The sequence below is a fragment of the Falco cherrug genome, chromosome W (genome assembly GCF_023634085.1).
Source record: "Falco cherrug isolate bFalChe1 chromosome W, bFalChe1.pri, whole genome shotgun sequence".
Classification (NCBI taxonomy): Eukaryota; Metazoa; Chordata; class Aves; order Falconiformes; family Falconidae; genus Falco; species Falco cherrug.
In genome coordinates, this window is record NC_073719.1 from 8,556,105 (window position 1) to 8,573,185 (window position 17,081).

The window sequence follows — 17,081 nt, forward strand, 5'->3', positions numbered from 1 at the left end:
CCATCACAATAGAGGATGATAAAGTACATAAGGTCCCACTGAATGCTGTGGGACCCATTGGCAATAAAATGAGTGCGCTGTTGCTTGGACGTTCTAGTGTAACGTTACAAGGTTTGTTTGTCTTACCAGGAGTCGTTGATGCTGATTATATGGTTCAGATTCAAGCAATGGTCTGGACCCCCACTCCCCCTGTGTCAATTCCTGAAGGTAGCTGGATTGCACAATTAATTCCTTTCTGGGTGCAAGTTAATTATGCCCATGACAAAGTCTGGGGCAAAGAAGGGTTTGGTTTGACAGGAACACCACAAGTTTTCTGGACTCGGAGTGTACAAAATGCTCAACCAACTCTAACCTGTAAAATCACCTTTGCCAAAGGGACTCCTTCCACAATATGGGCGACTGGAATGATTGACACGGGAGTAGATGTAGCTATTATATCTGTGCACATCTGGCCTCACTGTTGGCCTGTCTGTTTGGCAGATTCCATATTGGCAGGAGTGGGTGGTGTGACACAGTGTCCAAAGTCAGTATATGGTGCAAGTTCAAAACCCTGAGGGCCAGACAGCAACAATCCATCCCTATGTGCTTGATGTCCCTCTGAAGTTGTGGGGATGGGATGTTTTGGGACAATGGGGAGTTATTATCAGTACCCAGAAGGATTTTTAATAGGGGCCACTGTGATGGAGGGTATACAGAGACCTACTCTGCCTTTGACTTGGAAGACAGATACCCCTGTTTGGGTGGAACAGTGGCCCCTTCCTGAGGAAAAATGTTTAGCCCTCCAACAATTAGTTGAAGAACAATTAGTGCAGGGTCACCTAGAACCTTCCCATAGTCCTTGGAATACCCCTGTGTTTGTGACAAAAAAGAAATCGGGCAAATGGTGCCTGTTACAAGATTTAAGGAAGGTAAATGGTGTAATGGAGGGAATGGGAGCCCTGCAATCGGGCATGCCTTCCCCGATGATGATCCTGTGAACCTGGGACATCTTGGTAATTGATTTAAAAGATTGGTTTTTTGCTATTCCTTTACATGAAGCTGATAAATGTAAATTTGCTTTATCCATACCTAGCAGAAACAATATGACTCCTTGTAAGTGATACCAATGGACAGTGTTGCCGCAGGGTATGAAAACCAGTCCTCCTATATGTCAATGGTATGTAGCAAAGGCATTGTCACCTGTATGGGAACAATTTCCGCAAGTGTATTGTTATCATTATATGGATGATATTCTTGTATCAGCTGCAAATAAGGCTGAACTTCAGCAAGTGTATCCAGTTTTGCAGCAGTTGTTGGCTACCTTTGGGCTATGTATAGCACCAAAAAAGATTCAACAAGCCCCGTGGAAATACTTGGGAGTTAAGGTGCTAGATCAAACGCTTGAGCCACAGTCTATCCAGCTCCAAGTAAATGTCAGAACCTTAAATGATTTGCAGAAATTATTAGGGACCATAAATTGGGTAAGGCCATACTTGGGCCTTACAACAGACCAGTTGAAACCACTCTTTGATGTATTGAAGAGTGACACTGATTTAATGTCTCCCCGATCACTAACTGAGGAAGCCAGCTTAGTTCTAGAGAGGGCGGCCAATGGTCTGCAACAAAAAAGGTACACCATGTAGACTTAGAAACTCCAATACGTTTATATATTGTCATTGCTAACTATAATCCCATGGTGTGGAGTGGTTGGAAGAAAATGGGCATATTATGAGCAATCGAGACCAAGTAACTTTGTTGTAATAACAGGCCGCTGCTGTAACAAGCTGCAGCTGTTGTGAAGGACATATGCAAGGCCAAGAGAGACAAAGAAACTGTGTACTGGCAGAGAGATAAGAGAGTTGGACTGAAAGATGAGAAAAAGCAGGATGCCTGCGTAAGGGGGGAGCAGCATGTGGGCACCACACCAGGACCAATCATAGGGGAGATGGGAGCGTGTGAACAAGTAGTTTTAGCCTATCACCTTCTGCATAACAAAGCCTGCGTAGCGTGTGTATCTTTTGCTGGGAGTATAAATTGCTGTAAGTCTTTTAATAAAGTGGCACTAACTTGATCACATTGGTCGTATAAGTTGTGTTTGAACCTTCTGCATCAACAAGTGGTGCCCGAACAGGGACCCTCTTGTCCATGCTTCCAGGAGTGAAGAGGCAGCTCAGGGGGGGCGGAAGAAGCCGGCCGTAGCAGGCACTGCCCCGGTGCCTGGGAAGGCGTGCACAACCGTTAGAATCTTGCCCTGATCAGGTGAGCGGTCGGGGAGGAGATGGGGTCCACGCTGAGCAAAGAGGAAGCAGCAGTGGTGAAGCTCCTCCAACATATCCTCTCTAAGAGAGGGTTATCTTATGATGAGGGAAGCCTGAAGAGGTTGCTGTCATGGGCTCGGCAGTGTGGATTAATCCCCTCAGTGCGTGCAGTCGTTGAACTAGACACTTGGGAAAAGATTGGTGCAGCACTGCGTGAGGACATTAGTTCAGGCTCTAAAGACAGTGGGAAATTCTCCACAGTGTGGAGATTGATCCTAGAGACTCTGAAAGAGATGAAAGCAGAACGACAATCTACCGCATCTGCTTTCGCTGCCCTGTCGTCAGAAGCTGAAGGTGCTAGTGCAAAAGACTCTGCTACTGCTATGACATTCTCGGGATCCTTGTTCCCAAAAGCCAAAAGAAGGGACAGGGATATGTTGCATGTAGCAGTAGTGCAGTTAAAGGGCCGAGAGCCGAAGGAGACAAATACACCACCGCTTGAATCTCCCGGTCCAAGTTTGAGAGAACAGTCCCCGGAACGCACACGTAACGTCTCGATGGAAGACTGTTTCTATCCACCTCTGCCTCTGTCCATGCCTCTGTCACCCCGATCAGTGTCTGCAGAACGTTGCCGTGGTTTGGAGAATGTGCAGTTGCAAGATCTCATGAAAAAATTAGAGCAACTTGAGATGCGGGTGCAAGAATCAGCTCAACCTGTTCCTACAGCACCGCTACTATCTTCCTTCTCTACTAATCCTTTTTTACAGGGTGGAGTGGGGGTGGGCAGTTCTGGGGAGACATTAGCAGTGGAACTGCTACCACCGCCGGTTCCAATGGGAGGCGTGGGGGGTAATAGTAATCCAGCACGTCGATGGCGGGGGGTTATTCGGGATGCAATTATAGAGGGACAATTTGGACAGCTTGGGCCAATGCCATTTCCTGTGATAGTAACGCCACAGGGTAACGAGTGGGAACCCTTAGATTGGAAGGTAATTAAAGAAGCGAAATTAGCAGTAACACAATATGGGTTTAAATCTCCATATACTAACTCAATAATTCAGCATATTTTTACGGCAAATTTATTAACTCCATATGATGTGCGTATGATTGCACAAACTTTGTTAACAGCTTCTCAACAGATACAATTTTTTCAACACTGGCAGGCAGTGAGTGAAGCTGCTGCAGCCACACCTCGTCAGCAGGGGGATCTGCTGTTTGGAGTGAATGCCCAAATGCTGACAGGCACCAGCCCCTCTGCTAACCCTGAGTGGCAAGTGGGATTCCGACCCGAGGTGTTACGATTAACGCAGGAACTAGCTCTGAAAACGATTTTTTGCCCTCCATGATGACAAAATAGCGCCAGCATTTACGGGGATAAAACAGGGACCTACAGAATTTTATCCAGAATTTATAGACAGATTGCATGCTGCTCTCATGAGTAACCCTGATTTGAATGAGGATATGAAAGCAAAATTTCTTGATACGCTTGCTTATGATAATGCTAATGAAAAAACTAAGAAAGCTTTAAGCCTCCTACTGCATTGGTTGTCAGCTGCTCAGCTGTTGGAGGCGGCAGAAAGAATGACTGATCAAGAAAAAGCTGCCTTTATGGCTGCCACGGTAGGAGCCGCAGTGAAACCACTTGTGCAAGGAAAAAATAATAATGGGAAGCAAGATAGAAAATGTTTTAATTGTGGCAGGATGGGACATATCAGATCTCAATGTAATGCTCCAGGTGCACAGCAAAAGAAATGGTGTGTGCAGTGTTGGAAAGATAATCATAACACTAGCGATTGTCAGAAAAAGGAAAACGAGACACAGAGTGCGCCTCGCCCTCGCGCTATGACACAAGTCCAGGGTGCTTGGACCGCTGCTCCGCCACCACCTCCGGAAGCACTGGAATGGACCTGGCAACAGCAGTAGCTATTAGGCTTACCGACACCACAGTTCAATTAGTTGATTCAAATCTTGTGGGACCTTTGGGACATGGTTTAAGTGCCTTATTAATTGGGCGTTCTTCGGTATCTAGGAAAGGTATTTTTGTGGTCCCAGGTCTTATTGATGCTGATTTTGAGAGATGGATTAAAATAATGGTTTACACACTAACTCCCCCTATAACTATTAAGCAGGGATCAAAAATTGCTCAATTAATTCCTTTTGAAGCAGAAGTGCCTAACGCAGAACAAAAGAAAAGGGGGATAGAAGGTTTTGGGTCTACCGGTCAGCCCAATGTTTTGTGGACATCAGTCGGGGAAAGCCGGAGGAACAAATGGAAATAAGACATCCTAATGGACAAATGTGCAAATTGCAGATGATTATAGATACTGGAGCTGATGTAACGATTATACCTTTTTTTAAGTGGCCTAGGCAGTGGCCTCTAATGCCAGCGAGTGCTGGCATTGTGGGGGTTGGTGGGTCTCAAGCTACCTTCATCAGTAGAGATGTAATTGCATTTATGTTCTCTGATGGTAAGGTAGTAACTACACTCCCCTATGTAATGCACTTACCTGTGGCACTAATCGAAAGAGATCTGCTCAGTCAGGTGGGAGCCTGACTCGTTACTTTGCCTTTTTAGGAGCGGCCACTGTTGAGCAGCCAATCCTAAAAATCAGCTGGAAAACTGATGATCCAATTTGGATTGACCAGTGGCTGCTAAAGCAAGACTGGCTGCAGATTGTTAATAATTTGGTGCAGGAACAATTAGATGCTGGACACATCGTGCCTTCAACTAGTCCATGGAACACCCTAGTTTTTACAATCCCAAAGAAATCTGGGAAATGGCATCTGTTACATGACTTACGAGCAATCAATGCTGTTATGTGTGATATGGGCGCCTTACAACCCAGGCTACCCTCCCCGGTTATGTTACCAGAGGATTGGGATTTGGTGATTATCGAATCAAAAGACTGTTTCTTTAAAATTCCTTTACATCCAGAGAACGCTGAAAGGTTTGCTTTTACAGTGCCATCGATAAATAAAGCAGAGCCAGCGAAAAGATATCACTGGGTGGTGTTACCGCAGGGAATGAAAAACTCGCCTACGATGTGTCAGTTGTTTGTTGCATGGGCTTTAGAACCCATTTGTAAGCAGTATCCTCATTTACTTATTTATCATTATCTGGATGATATTTTGGTAGCAGGAAAACAGCTGGATTCTGAGACGATTTTACGTCAGCTCACACATAGTCTTGGAGAAAGGGGGTTGAAGATAGCCCCAGAAAAAATTCAAAAGAAAGGGCCGTGGTTGTACCTGGGTTGGATCATTACAAATGGAATGATCCGACCCCAGAAAGTGAAAATTAACACAGCAATAGAAACATTGTCTGATGTGGAAAAACTAATGGGAGATATCCAGTGGGTTTGTAATATCTGTGGAATTACAAACGATGATCTGAAACCATTGATGCTGCTCCTGGGAACATCTGCGCAGGCTCAGGAGCGCCGTCAATTGAATGAGGATCAGCAACAGGCGTTGCAAGTGATCGCTAATAAGGTAGTGACAACTTATGCGCGCAGATGATTAGATGACCAAGTTTGCTCTTTTATGATAATTAACTCAGGAGGTGAGTGAGAACACCCATAAGGGCTTATTATCCAGCTGGGAGAAGGGAGACCACGTTTACAAATTTTGGAATGGATTTTTCTCCCATTCCAGCCCAGAAAAACAGTCGTTACGCGCCCTGAATTGTTTTCATAGCTTATTATTAAAGGCAGGCAGTGAATTGTAGATATCTCAGGCCTTGAACCGACAGTTATATATGTACCTGTGTCTCAACTGTATTTGGAGTGGTTGTTGTCTGCTTCAGCAGAATTTCAAATGGCAGCTGCTGATTTTTTGGGAACTCTCACTAACAGTTACCCTTTGGACAAACTTTTGCTATTGTTATCTCATCAGCGAATTGAACATTTGCCTTTGCGATCGGAGGTTCCTGTAAAAGGGATAACTGTTTTTACTGATGCTGGACGAAAATCTCAGAGAGCTGCAGTCACCTGGAAAGTAGGAGAAACTTGGGAACATAAACTACTCCCTGGGGTGACTGGAGACTCTTTACAGACTTTAGAACTCCGGGCTGTTATTTGGGCATTTTGGCACTGGTCTCAAGAACCTGTCAATGTGGTATCAGACTCATTATATGTTGTGGGTACGGTACAGCATTTAGAACATAGTATGGTGAAACCTGTGCAAAATCCTGTATTGTATACTCTGTTGTTACAGTTGCTAATGCTTTTGAACCAACGTCGGGACGAATATTGTGCATATTCGCAGTCATCAGAAATGTGGAGGTCTTGCGTTAGGTAACACTCAGGCTGATCAGCTTGTTGCTCCAGCCTGAACAGGTCCTGTTGTTATAACCTTTGAACAAGCTAGGTTATCCCATGAGTTTTTTCACCAGTCGGCAAAAGTGTTGGCCAGGCAATTTCACATTCCTGTGGCTGATGCTAGAGAAATTGTACAGTCCTGCCCTGACTGTCAGAAGGCAGGAGTTGGTCTTGGTTTGGGGGTGAACCCTCGAGGACTTCGACCCCTACAACTTTGGCAGATGGATGTAACTCATATCCCAGAATTTGGCAGGCTCAAATATGTGCATGTTTTGATTGATACCTTTTCCCTAGTGCTCTGGGCAACGGCGCAAGCTGGTGAAACAGCACGGCATGTAATTAAACATATGCATGCTGCCATTATGGCACTTGGAGTGCCTGCACAAATCAAAACTGATAATGGCCTGGCCTATATTTATCGGAACTTTACTCATTTTTGTCAACTTTGGGGTATATGTCCTATCACAGGCATACCACACTCCCCCATGGGACAGGCCGTTGTGGAATGAGCGCATCAAACACTGAAAGCGCTTTTGCAAAAACAAAAAGAGGGAGAGGTATTGGGCCCAGCAGAGCGTCCTGCAAAAGCGATATATGTATTGAACTATTTACGGTTTACAGGTGATAGAAATGAACCGCCAGTTTTGGTTTTGAGATCTGGGGTAACCCAGTGTGGAAATAGTGTTTTTGTTCAATACAGAGATGTCTCTACAGGAGAATGGAAGGGACCTGCGGAACTAAAAATGATGGGGCGAGGATATGCTTGTATTGTTACAGATACCGGTGTTAGATGGATTCTGAGTCGCTGGGTGCGGCCCTGGAAAGGAGATCTTAAGAATAATGAAGCAGAGGATCAGGTTTAATTTTTTATGTTTTACAGGACATGGGTCAATGTCAACGGTAGCCTTATGTTCTGAGGCACTTCAAGGACACCAACATCGACTGAACTTGGCATCTTGACCCCGTTGCTGACAGCATTACCGCTGGCAAACAGTGAAGCTTTTGGTCTTTTGCCAGATTTGCCGTTGTTTCATGCAGCTGTGTGAACGCAGCCACTCAGCACAGAACAGAACAAGGAAAACGGCACAGCTTGTAGAGAGTATGATCTGAACTGCTGACCTTGGGTTTTAATACATTGAGCATGGTGTGACAAGAAGACTTGGAGAGTCATGTGTGCATGTGATCAGGATAGTGTGTTTAAATGTCACTCATGTAGTGAATGGGTTGTGTTTTATTCTGAAGCGAGCGGGTTGTCTGACTTTGTACGTGTGTCAGCATATCGGTAATCTGCTGTTAATATAGAAAGGCAAACACAAATACTTAGAGAATAACAGTAGTTTTTTGAGGCTTTAAGCTTAATTGAGGACCTTGGGCAAAGGGTTTTAGCAGAAATTAGTTTCATGCTTTTATAACGCTTAGCTTTGCAGTGTATTAATAGAATAACAATGATAGTTGATAAGGTTTGTGGACTCGGAATAAACATTCCTTGAAGCTGGCAGGTGCATCAGAGCAATTGGAAAAAGGAGGTAAAACGATGGCAACACCTTAAAAGTGGAACACAGTTATGTTAATTTGTTTTCTACCAGGTAGTGAGGGCATTTTTGACATTTTACCCAGAACGAATATTTGGGTAACATGGGCAAACACAGCTGGGGTAACAGATTTTTGTCTGAGTTTGCAACAAGCGGATAACCCTATTCAAACCTGTTTGATTAGTATTCCATTAATGTCAGTAGGAACCATGAAAGATCATGCAGATCTATTCGAACCTTTGATGATACATGTAACGGCGATGTACAGGTGCCATCGTTAGCCACTGTTATAGCCACATCCTTTTTCCTCCCAGGAGGAATGTCAGCCATAAATGCAAAAAAACCCAAAAACAAAAAAACCCCACAGATTAGCATGTTGGGGCCAGAAACAATTTATTTTGATTTCACAAATGATAAGTTAGCTACTTACTGATGTAGATAATGTTAGACATACTACTTTGTAGAATAGAGCTGCCATAGATTTTTATTGTTAGCACATGGACATGGTTGGGAAGACTTTGAAGGGATATGTTGCTTCAATTTGTCTGATCACTCAAGGAGCATAGCTCAGCAATTGGCAACACTGCACGAGAATATGAAGCATGTTACTGAAGGACATGATCCTTTTTCTGACTGGCTCAATGGTCTTGGACTAAGGGGATGGTTGCAGACTGTAGTTAAAGGAGCACTGGTAGTGTTGATAGTGGTTTTGATTTTGATATTGTCTCTTCCCTGTTTGTTTCAATGTTTGCAACACATGATGAATGGGTTAATTAAATGGATGTTCGAGAATGGGGTCTGGATTGCTCAAAACAAAAAGGGGGATTTGTGGAGTGGCTGGAAGAAAATGGGCATATTATGAGCAATCGAGACCAAGTAACTTTGTTGTAATAACAGGCCGCTGCTGTAACAAGCTGCAGCTGTTGTGAAGGACATATGCAAGGCCAAGAGAGACAAAGAAACTGTGTACTGGCAGAGAGATAAGAAAGTTGGACTGAAAGATGAGAAAAAGCAGGATGCCTGCGTAAGGGGGGAGCAGCGTGTGGGCACCACACCAGGACCAATCATAGGGGAGATGGGAGCGTGTGAACAAGTAGTTTTAGCCTATCACCTTCTGCATAACAAAGCCTGCGTAGCGTGTGTATCTTTTGCTGGGAGTATAAATTGCTGTAAGTCTTTTAATAAAGTGGCACTAACTTGATCACATTGGTCGTATAAGGTGTTTTTGAACCTTCTGCATCAACACCATGGGATTGTTGGGCCAATGGAATGAGTGTTGGCAAGATCCGCTACATGTCTTAGAGTGGTTATTTTTATATGTACAACCACAGAAGACAGTGAGTACTCAGATTGAACCAGTATCAAAAATCATCACCAAAGTATGTACACGGTGCGTTCAGCTCACGGGCCAAGATCCCTATTACTCGATAATTCCCATTGAATGTGATTATGTAAGCTGGTGTTTGGCCAACAGTTTACCATTTCAGTTGGATCTGTAAGAATTCAAGGGACAAATATCCTATCATCTTCCCAGTTATAAATTCTTACAAACTTATTCGGACATAGAAATACTTCAAAAGCCGCTGGTAGCAGAAAGCCCAGTGTACGGCCCTACAGTCTTTACAGATGGTTCTGGGAAATCGGGAGAGGCAGTGGTCACTTGGTATGATGGGAAGCAATGGCAAGAATTGATACACTTGACACAGGGGTCACCTCAATTGGTTGAACCTAGTGTTGTCATTGTTGCCTTTAAAACATTTTCTTGATGTGCTGTAAACATTGTTACAGACTCTGCTTATGTTGCGGATGTTGCGCAACGCATTGACCGTGCACTGCTTAAGGAGGTAAATTCAGAACGACTATTTTTTTTATTAAAAACATTATGGGTAATAGTGAGTCAGCGTACACATAGATATTACGTTCTGCATGTCTGTAATCACACCGGATTGCCAGGATTCATCTGTGAAGGAAATGCCTGTGCTGATGCTCTTGCAGCTCCCACTTAGACTCCTCCAGTGCCAGATCTGATACGACAGGCCCTCATATCTCATCATTTTTTTTCATCAGGGGGCTCAGGCACTGGTCCGTCAATTTAGAATATCTTTTGCGGATGCAAAATCCATCATCGCTGCTTGTCTAGAGCGTCAGCGATTGGATCCTGGACAGATGTTTCCACGAGGGGTCAATCCACATGGATATCAGTCCTTGGATCTGTGGCAAACTGATGTCACACATGTGCCTTCTTTTGGTCGTTTACAGTATGTTCATGTCTCCGTTGATACCTTCTCAAAAGTCGTGTGGGCATCGGCCCATACTGGGGAGAAGGCTCTGGATGCCATTTCACATCTTTGACAGGCTTGGGCTGCTCTGGGGGTTCCAAAGCATCTCAAGACAGACAATGGACCAGCATATTCATCTGCATGCATGGCCAAATTCCTTGCCTCTTGGGGGGTAGAACATGTTACTGGCATTCGCATTCCCCAACTGGCCAAGCCATTGTGGAATGTGTTCATCACCCTTTAAAGCTACTTCTTGAAAAACAAAAAGGGGGAATGTGTTCTGAGACTCTGTGTGCTCATCTATGGAAAGCTGTGTATACATTGAATTATTTGACTGTGCTGGCTGGGAAAGAATGTCCTGTGATTATCTCTCATTTCTTGTCTTTGCAGGGAGGAGATCCTCCTATCTGAGCAAAGGTCTTAATGTGAGACCTACAGACAGGAAAATGGACAGGCCTGTGGGATTTAATTACCTGGGGATGAGGGTATGCTTATGTCTCCACAGATGCAGGGCTGTGTTGGTTTCCTGCTAGGTGTGTTAAGCCTGTTTCAGATCCTAGAATTGATAAGAGGACATCAGATACCGGCTGTCCCATAGATCCCTTGAGAGGGTAGTCACAATGTCTGGGTGACCCTGATGCAGAGCCTGAATCAGACATAGCTTTGTGCCTTCTTAACTCAACCTGAACAGCCTTTCCACACCTCCTGCCAAGGGCCCTACAATGGATGACAGACACAGCGTTTTTGGTTATAAACAAAAAGGGGGAATTGTAGAGGAATGAAGATAGTGGGTTGATTAGCATTGATAATATGCAGCTGTGGCCTTGCCTAGAAGGCAGTGGCTTGGTTGACATGGATGATGTGCAGCTGTAGCTCATTCCTGCTAAGTGTTTAAATAGCCCTTTAATGGATTAAATGTGTTAACCTACTGTAAAGGGTTGAATGGGTGAGGACTAGCGTGGTTTGACTTCTGGAGGAAGGAAATACAACACAGACAGTAGAATCTGACCAATGGTAAAGCCTTGTTGCAGCCTACTAGGTTTTTTGTGCTGCAACACATATAATTGGTTAATTACTAATCTACAAACACACTGAACTTCTTGCATTTCTTTTCCTCTCTTCTTTCTTATCTCTGTGAGTTTCATGTTCTCAGCTATCTGCTGAAGTGGCGTCGCGCATCTGCTCCAGCCTCACTTCATATCCTGTTTTTCTTCCAGGTGTTCAGCCAACCTTATTTTTCTTTCCTTTTTAGCCTTCAGGGTCCTTCACAAGCATCGTGGCCTCCAGCACTTGCTATAAAGCTCTCTAGAAAACATTTAGGATTTTAGGAGACTCTGAGTATCTTTGGCTTGCTGGAAGCCCCATAGTGTCAGTCCTGAACCTAGTGATAGGAATACTGAATGCACTTTTCATGTCCTGGAACTGGTGGAATTCTAAGCAATAAACTGTAACTACTACTCCAGTCCCTGCTGCAGCTGCTCCAGCTGCCCCTCCACCCTCTGTGGCCACTCCAGTTCCTGTGGCAGGTGCTGTAGCTGCCCCTGCTCCAGCCACTGCAGCCAGCACTGCAGCTACTCTAACCCCTGTGGCAGGTATTCCAGCTACTTTTGCCCCCACAATGAATGATGCAGAAGACTGACTGGTGTCATTGTTAGTGGCCCCTGTAGATAAAAGAAATGGGAAGCAGCTCCTTTGGTAAAGGAGAATGAAGGCGCAAGCTCATCATGTGAAGAAGATGAAGAAAGCAAACAAGAGGTAACCTCTCAATCCTTATCTTTGAACTGTGGGATATGCAGAAAAATTATGCCTGTCAATCAGGTGAACAAATTCTCAGTTTGTTGCTTTGATGCTGGGATAATGGGGCTAATAGAATAGACTTGGAGGATAGGGAAGCCAAGCAGCTGGGATCACTTTCTAAAGAAGGGGGCATTGATAGGGCAATTGGAAAAGGAGTGCAAATCATCAGTCTTTGGAAGTGACTCCTGTCAAGCATGAAGGAAAGTTATCCCTACAAGGAGGATATTACATGTCCCCCAAGCAGGTGGACTGAAACAGAGAAGGGTATTCAGTAGTTGAGGGAATTAGCTGTGAAAGAGATGATCTATTATAACTTGAATGATCCACAGTCACCCACAGATCCTGATGAAGTCTGATACACACATCCCATGTGGTAGAAATTGGTACAGAGCATACTATCAGCATATGCCAACTCATTGGCTGTAATGGGTTGGTCAAACACCGTACCACCAACAGTGGATGAAGTGGTTCATCATCTCCAGGATTATGAAGATAGTGTCTCTATCTCCATCATCTCAGATGTGGAGAGTCTGATCCAGTGGCTTGACAAGAATATGTCCTACTTTCCACCACTAAAGACTCGCATCTCAGCTATCAACCATAGACGCCCTTCTGTTTTGGAGGGAGGATATAGAAAATATACACCACGGGGTGCCCTGTGGTTTTATCTACGAGACCATGGGGAGGACATGAGGAGATGGGGTAGAAAACATACCTCAGTCCTGGAGGCCCGAGTGCGTGAACTACAAGGAAAACCAATCACAAGTAAAAAGTCTTCCAGGAAGGCTTCTGCTCCAGTCTCCAGAGGATGTTTTCCTAGACAGAGTGATAGGGCTGACTTTACTCTTGATCCTGTGAAAAGGAATTCTAACCCATTCTGGCAAGACATAAGTGAGCGGAACCGTTTCACGTTGCATCTGTTTCACACTGCTTGCCATCCTAGTGGGGAGTCCCTAGACCAGGATTAGATTGGTCTGCGTTTGTGTCTGGAGCTGCACTGATATAATGGGGTTTTACAGGTCCAAAGTACTGAATAGGAGGAAAAAAAAAGCCTAGGAAGATCATAATGTGACTTCTCCTCTTTTGTGTCCTTTCCTATCACTCCTCCCCTCAGTGGGAAATGTGTGAAGTATCTTATCTGGTTGCTGTGTTATAGATTGTTGTACTAAGTTGCTTTCCTTGCTGTCTTTGTGCTCATACTCATTACCTTCCAAAGATTTTTGAAAAGAAGCAATGAATAGAAATGGTGCACATTTTGAGTTAAGCTTATCAGACATGCACTCATGCTTGACTGACTAAATGAAAGATGTCGGTGGGGTTTAAGATTTTGTTTTTAATTGAATGTCTGAGCGATGATTTTGTGGGGTAGAGAAGGTAATACAAAAGGATAGGCTAAAAATGATGGTTGTTTTTTTTATTGACTGTCACTTAGCAGGAATCTTTGAACACATTCACTAAAACTAGCACTTTTTTTTTTTTTTACAGCTTCTGGAAAAACATAAGAACACGGAAAGCATGGTAGAGCTGCTTGAACTGTATCAAATGGAAGATGAAGCCTACAGTAGTCTTGCAGAAGCTACCATGGAGCTCTACCAATACTTACTACAACCATTCCGAGACATGAGGGAACTTGCAATGCTTAGAAGACAGCAGATAAAGGTATGGTAAAGGTAACTGGACTTCTTATTAATGGGGAAATAATGTTTTTCAGTTACTATTTACTATTTTTATTATGCAGTATATGAAGTGATGGTTTCTCCACTAAATGTTGACCCTATTTTTCTGGTTCTTTCACTCAGAGGAGTGCTTTTGAAGAGTGAGAATGTCTCTGATATGTAGCTAACCATGAACTGTTTAACTTAGTATGTTTGACTATTTAAATTCACTGTTGAATTTAATAGGTGAAACTTACAATATTGTGATTACTGGAAATACTAATACATAAAACAGAGAGAGGCACATGTATGTGTGTCTATGTGATTGTTAATTCTTTTAAAAGATACTACAGGAAGTTTACTTTTCTTTGTAGTTTTCTGAGATAATCTGATAAACCATAAGACATCAGTAGCTTCTCATCTCACGTTGTGAAACACTTAAACATGGAAGCATATTAAAAATATGTAATTTGTTGTAACACTTTAACAGTTTATTTTCTGAAGAGCTAAAAAAGTATAACCAACTGAAGAATGGGTTTGCTTCCTTTAACCTGTATTGCAAATGTCATTGTTTGACACCTTATTCAGTTAGCCAACATTGTTTTTACTGGTTTCAATTTTAAAATATACTATTTTTCTCTGTCTTTGAGTATAGAATGAGGGAGGCAGGCGAGAAGACTTACAGTTCCAAAACTAGTTTTTCTTTTGAGCTATTGTTGTGTCTATAAGGTAATTTTTCAGAAAGTTCAGCAATCTGAAACTAACTCTGTGAGGTAATGTAATGATATTTGAACTAAAAGTGCTTTTCCCCCCTGAATGATAAATGTTGCTGCATAGAGAACTGGGATGAATATTTTTTGCAGGTGTTTTATACTGTTGAAGATTATGCACAATCCATTTAATAATCCTTCTTCAGATTGATGAAATAGTTCCCATTTTATCTGAATTTGTAGCTGTAGCACAGGAAAAGATTTTTTTTAATTGAATTTTTTTTTGTTCTTTTGTCAAGCAACAGAAGATAAATATCATATTGAGTATGGAACATGAATTAAGATTATTTTCCCTGAAAGAATAACCTTGGTAAACTTCAGGGGCATGTTCTGTGGTTAATTACTTTAGTTGTACATAGTTACTTCTACGGACATTAAGTTCTCTTCCTAACTTGGCAATTTTTGAGTTATAAAACTTGGTCATCTGTATTATATGGTAGAGAAAGATGCCATCTTTTTTTTCTTTCTTTTTCTTCCTTTCTTTTTCTGTTGTTTGAGAGAAAGTAGTACTTGTATCTATGATGACAAAATGTTACACTGGGTAGCTAGGGTAGAGGAACTGGTTTATAAACAGAAATTGTGCATGCAATGGTTTGTGTTAACTTGCTGTATATTTTTCTGGATGGCTTAATAATGGAACAAAGATTCTTAGGTTTCTGTAAACCCTTATGACAGGGATTAGCTCCATTTTCATGCATAACAGGAGTATTTCTGATGCTTAATACCTCAGTGAAATGGGAGTTGTGAACACAATACTATTTAAATATAAAGACTGACAAGGAGAAAGATAAGTTTGAATATAGGGCAAGGTAAGGATGGAAGAAACTACAGAATGAGTTACTAAAATGAAAAAACTTACAAGAATAATTAAGCTTGAATAAAAAAATCAGTATTTACTCAAGATTGACTATGCCTTCTGTAATTTATTTAACATTTTTAGAGTTTTTCTGTATTAGGTATCTGTCTTTGATTTGTGGAGAAGTTGTTTTAGTTTTTTAAGAATTTAGGTTTTTAAATAAGTATTTTAATTAGTTTATTTGTTTTCAGGGTGAGATCAGGAGGAAATTAATTGCTTTGCCTATAATCTTTGAGAACAGTATTTAGTGTCCTCTTGGAGCAAGACCTAAAAATGGAAGATGTATCATCTGGGTGTTAAATTTCTGCTGTTGCTGTGAAACTTTAGGCAAGAGACAAGCCTACAGGAGGGAAGGGAGAAAAAACCCACCAAATTCTGTGTGTTCAGAAGAGCCTCATTAGAGTAGGACAGCTGAATTCTCTGCAGATTCCTTCTTTGGAAAAAAACAGAACAAAAGTTCATAACAAACATTTAGAAACTTGAAAATGCAGATTACTGTTGTCCATGATAGAAGTCTTTTTTTCTTTTTCTTTTTATCTTTTATCTTGATTGTATGCTAGATTTTCAGGTGTATTTTGCCTCATTTAGTGTGAAGGATGGATCGTTTAGTATGGGTGAGGAATGAAAGCTGTACTGTGCAGCACTTAAATATTGCTGAATTTGGAAAACATAATGAAAAAGGTAGAAGATTGTGGAAGGAGAAAAGGATGGCTTATTATGAAGTGGAGTACAACTCTGGAAAACTGACTTCTGCCAAAATTTCTATTCAATTATGTACTAGTCATCAGACCCTATAACAATGCATTCAGCAGTGATGTTTCTCTTTTATTTGGGTTCATAGCTTCAAGTAACCTAGTTTTGTTTTTAGAAATGCTTAATATTTGTAAGTGCTGCTCAAATCCATGGGGGCCTCCTTCTAAACATGGCAAAATGCTTACCAGATATCATGCATTCTTGAAAAAAGTGAACATAGCAAACACAGCAGTGTTTGGGACCTACTATTCTGTTTTTTAAATAATATGGGAATAATCCTGCTCGCCCCAAGGCCTTTGGGGGACACACAAATAAAAGCCAATTTGTAGTGAACTGTATTATCAAATTGAGAAATGCTCACCAAAGAAGCAATGCTGTATTCAGTTCAAGATTAAAATGTAAGATATGCTTACTAGACATATTCTGTATGTCTAGTATGACCATATTTTGTATGGTAAGTGTGAAAGGTTGTATTGATAAACCAGACAAACACTCAGAACTGTAATTATGTTCACAGAATGCTGGAGAAGGTATAATAAAGGAATTGAAGATGGTATTGTAATTTATATACATATAAAAGCTGTGCTGAATTTGTATAGACATTTTTAAATGTCACTATTTCTGGACTGTTGCTTGTTTAGATGTAATAATATGTAAAGACATTCAACCAGTGAGTTTTAGCATGTTAATTTCACTGTTTGGATTACTTTTCCATTTCTTCTAATTTCAGACTCTAGGATGTAACATAGGCACCAGGCAAGTGAAGCTTGATATTCAAATGTTGTATTATATGTTTTGCTATCTGTATATTTCCACCAAAATTCTGAAGACAAGTATAAACTGAAAACCAGAGTGCAAACAATATTTATAGAATATTTTATCT

General features: G+C 41.9%; 1 protein-coding gene across 1 annotated transcript in view; it reads left to right on the plus strand.

Moving 5' to 3' along the window:
- LOC102048148 (junction-mediating and -regulatory protein) overlaps positions 1 to 17,081 on the plus strand; it is a 125,341-nt gene that overhangs the window by 38,915 nt on the left and 69,345 nt on the right. The window contains exon 2 of the mRNA XM_055698194.1: positions 13,650 to 13,823. Within this exon, the coding sequence (XP_055554169.1) occupies positions 13,650 to 13,823 (174 nt within the window). The remainder of the gene's footprint in view (positions 1 to 13,649; positions 13,824 to 17,081) is intronic.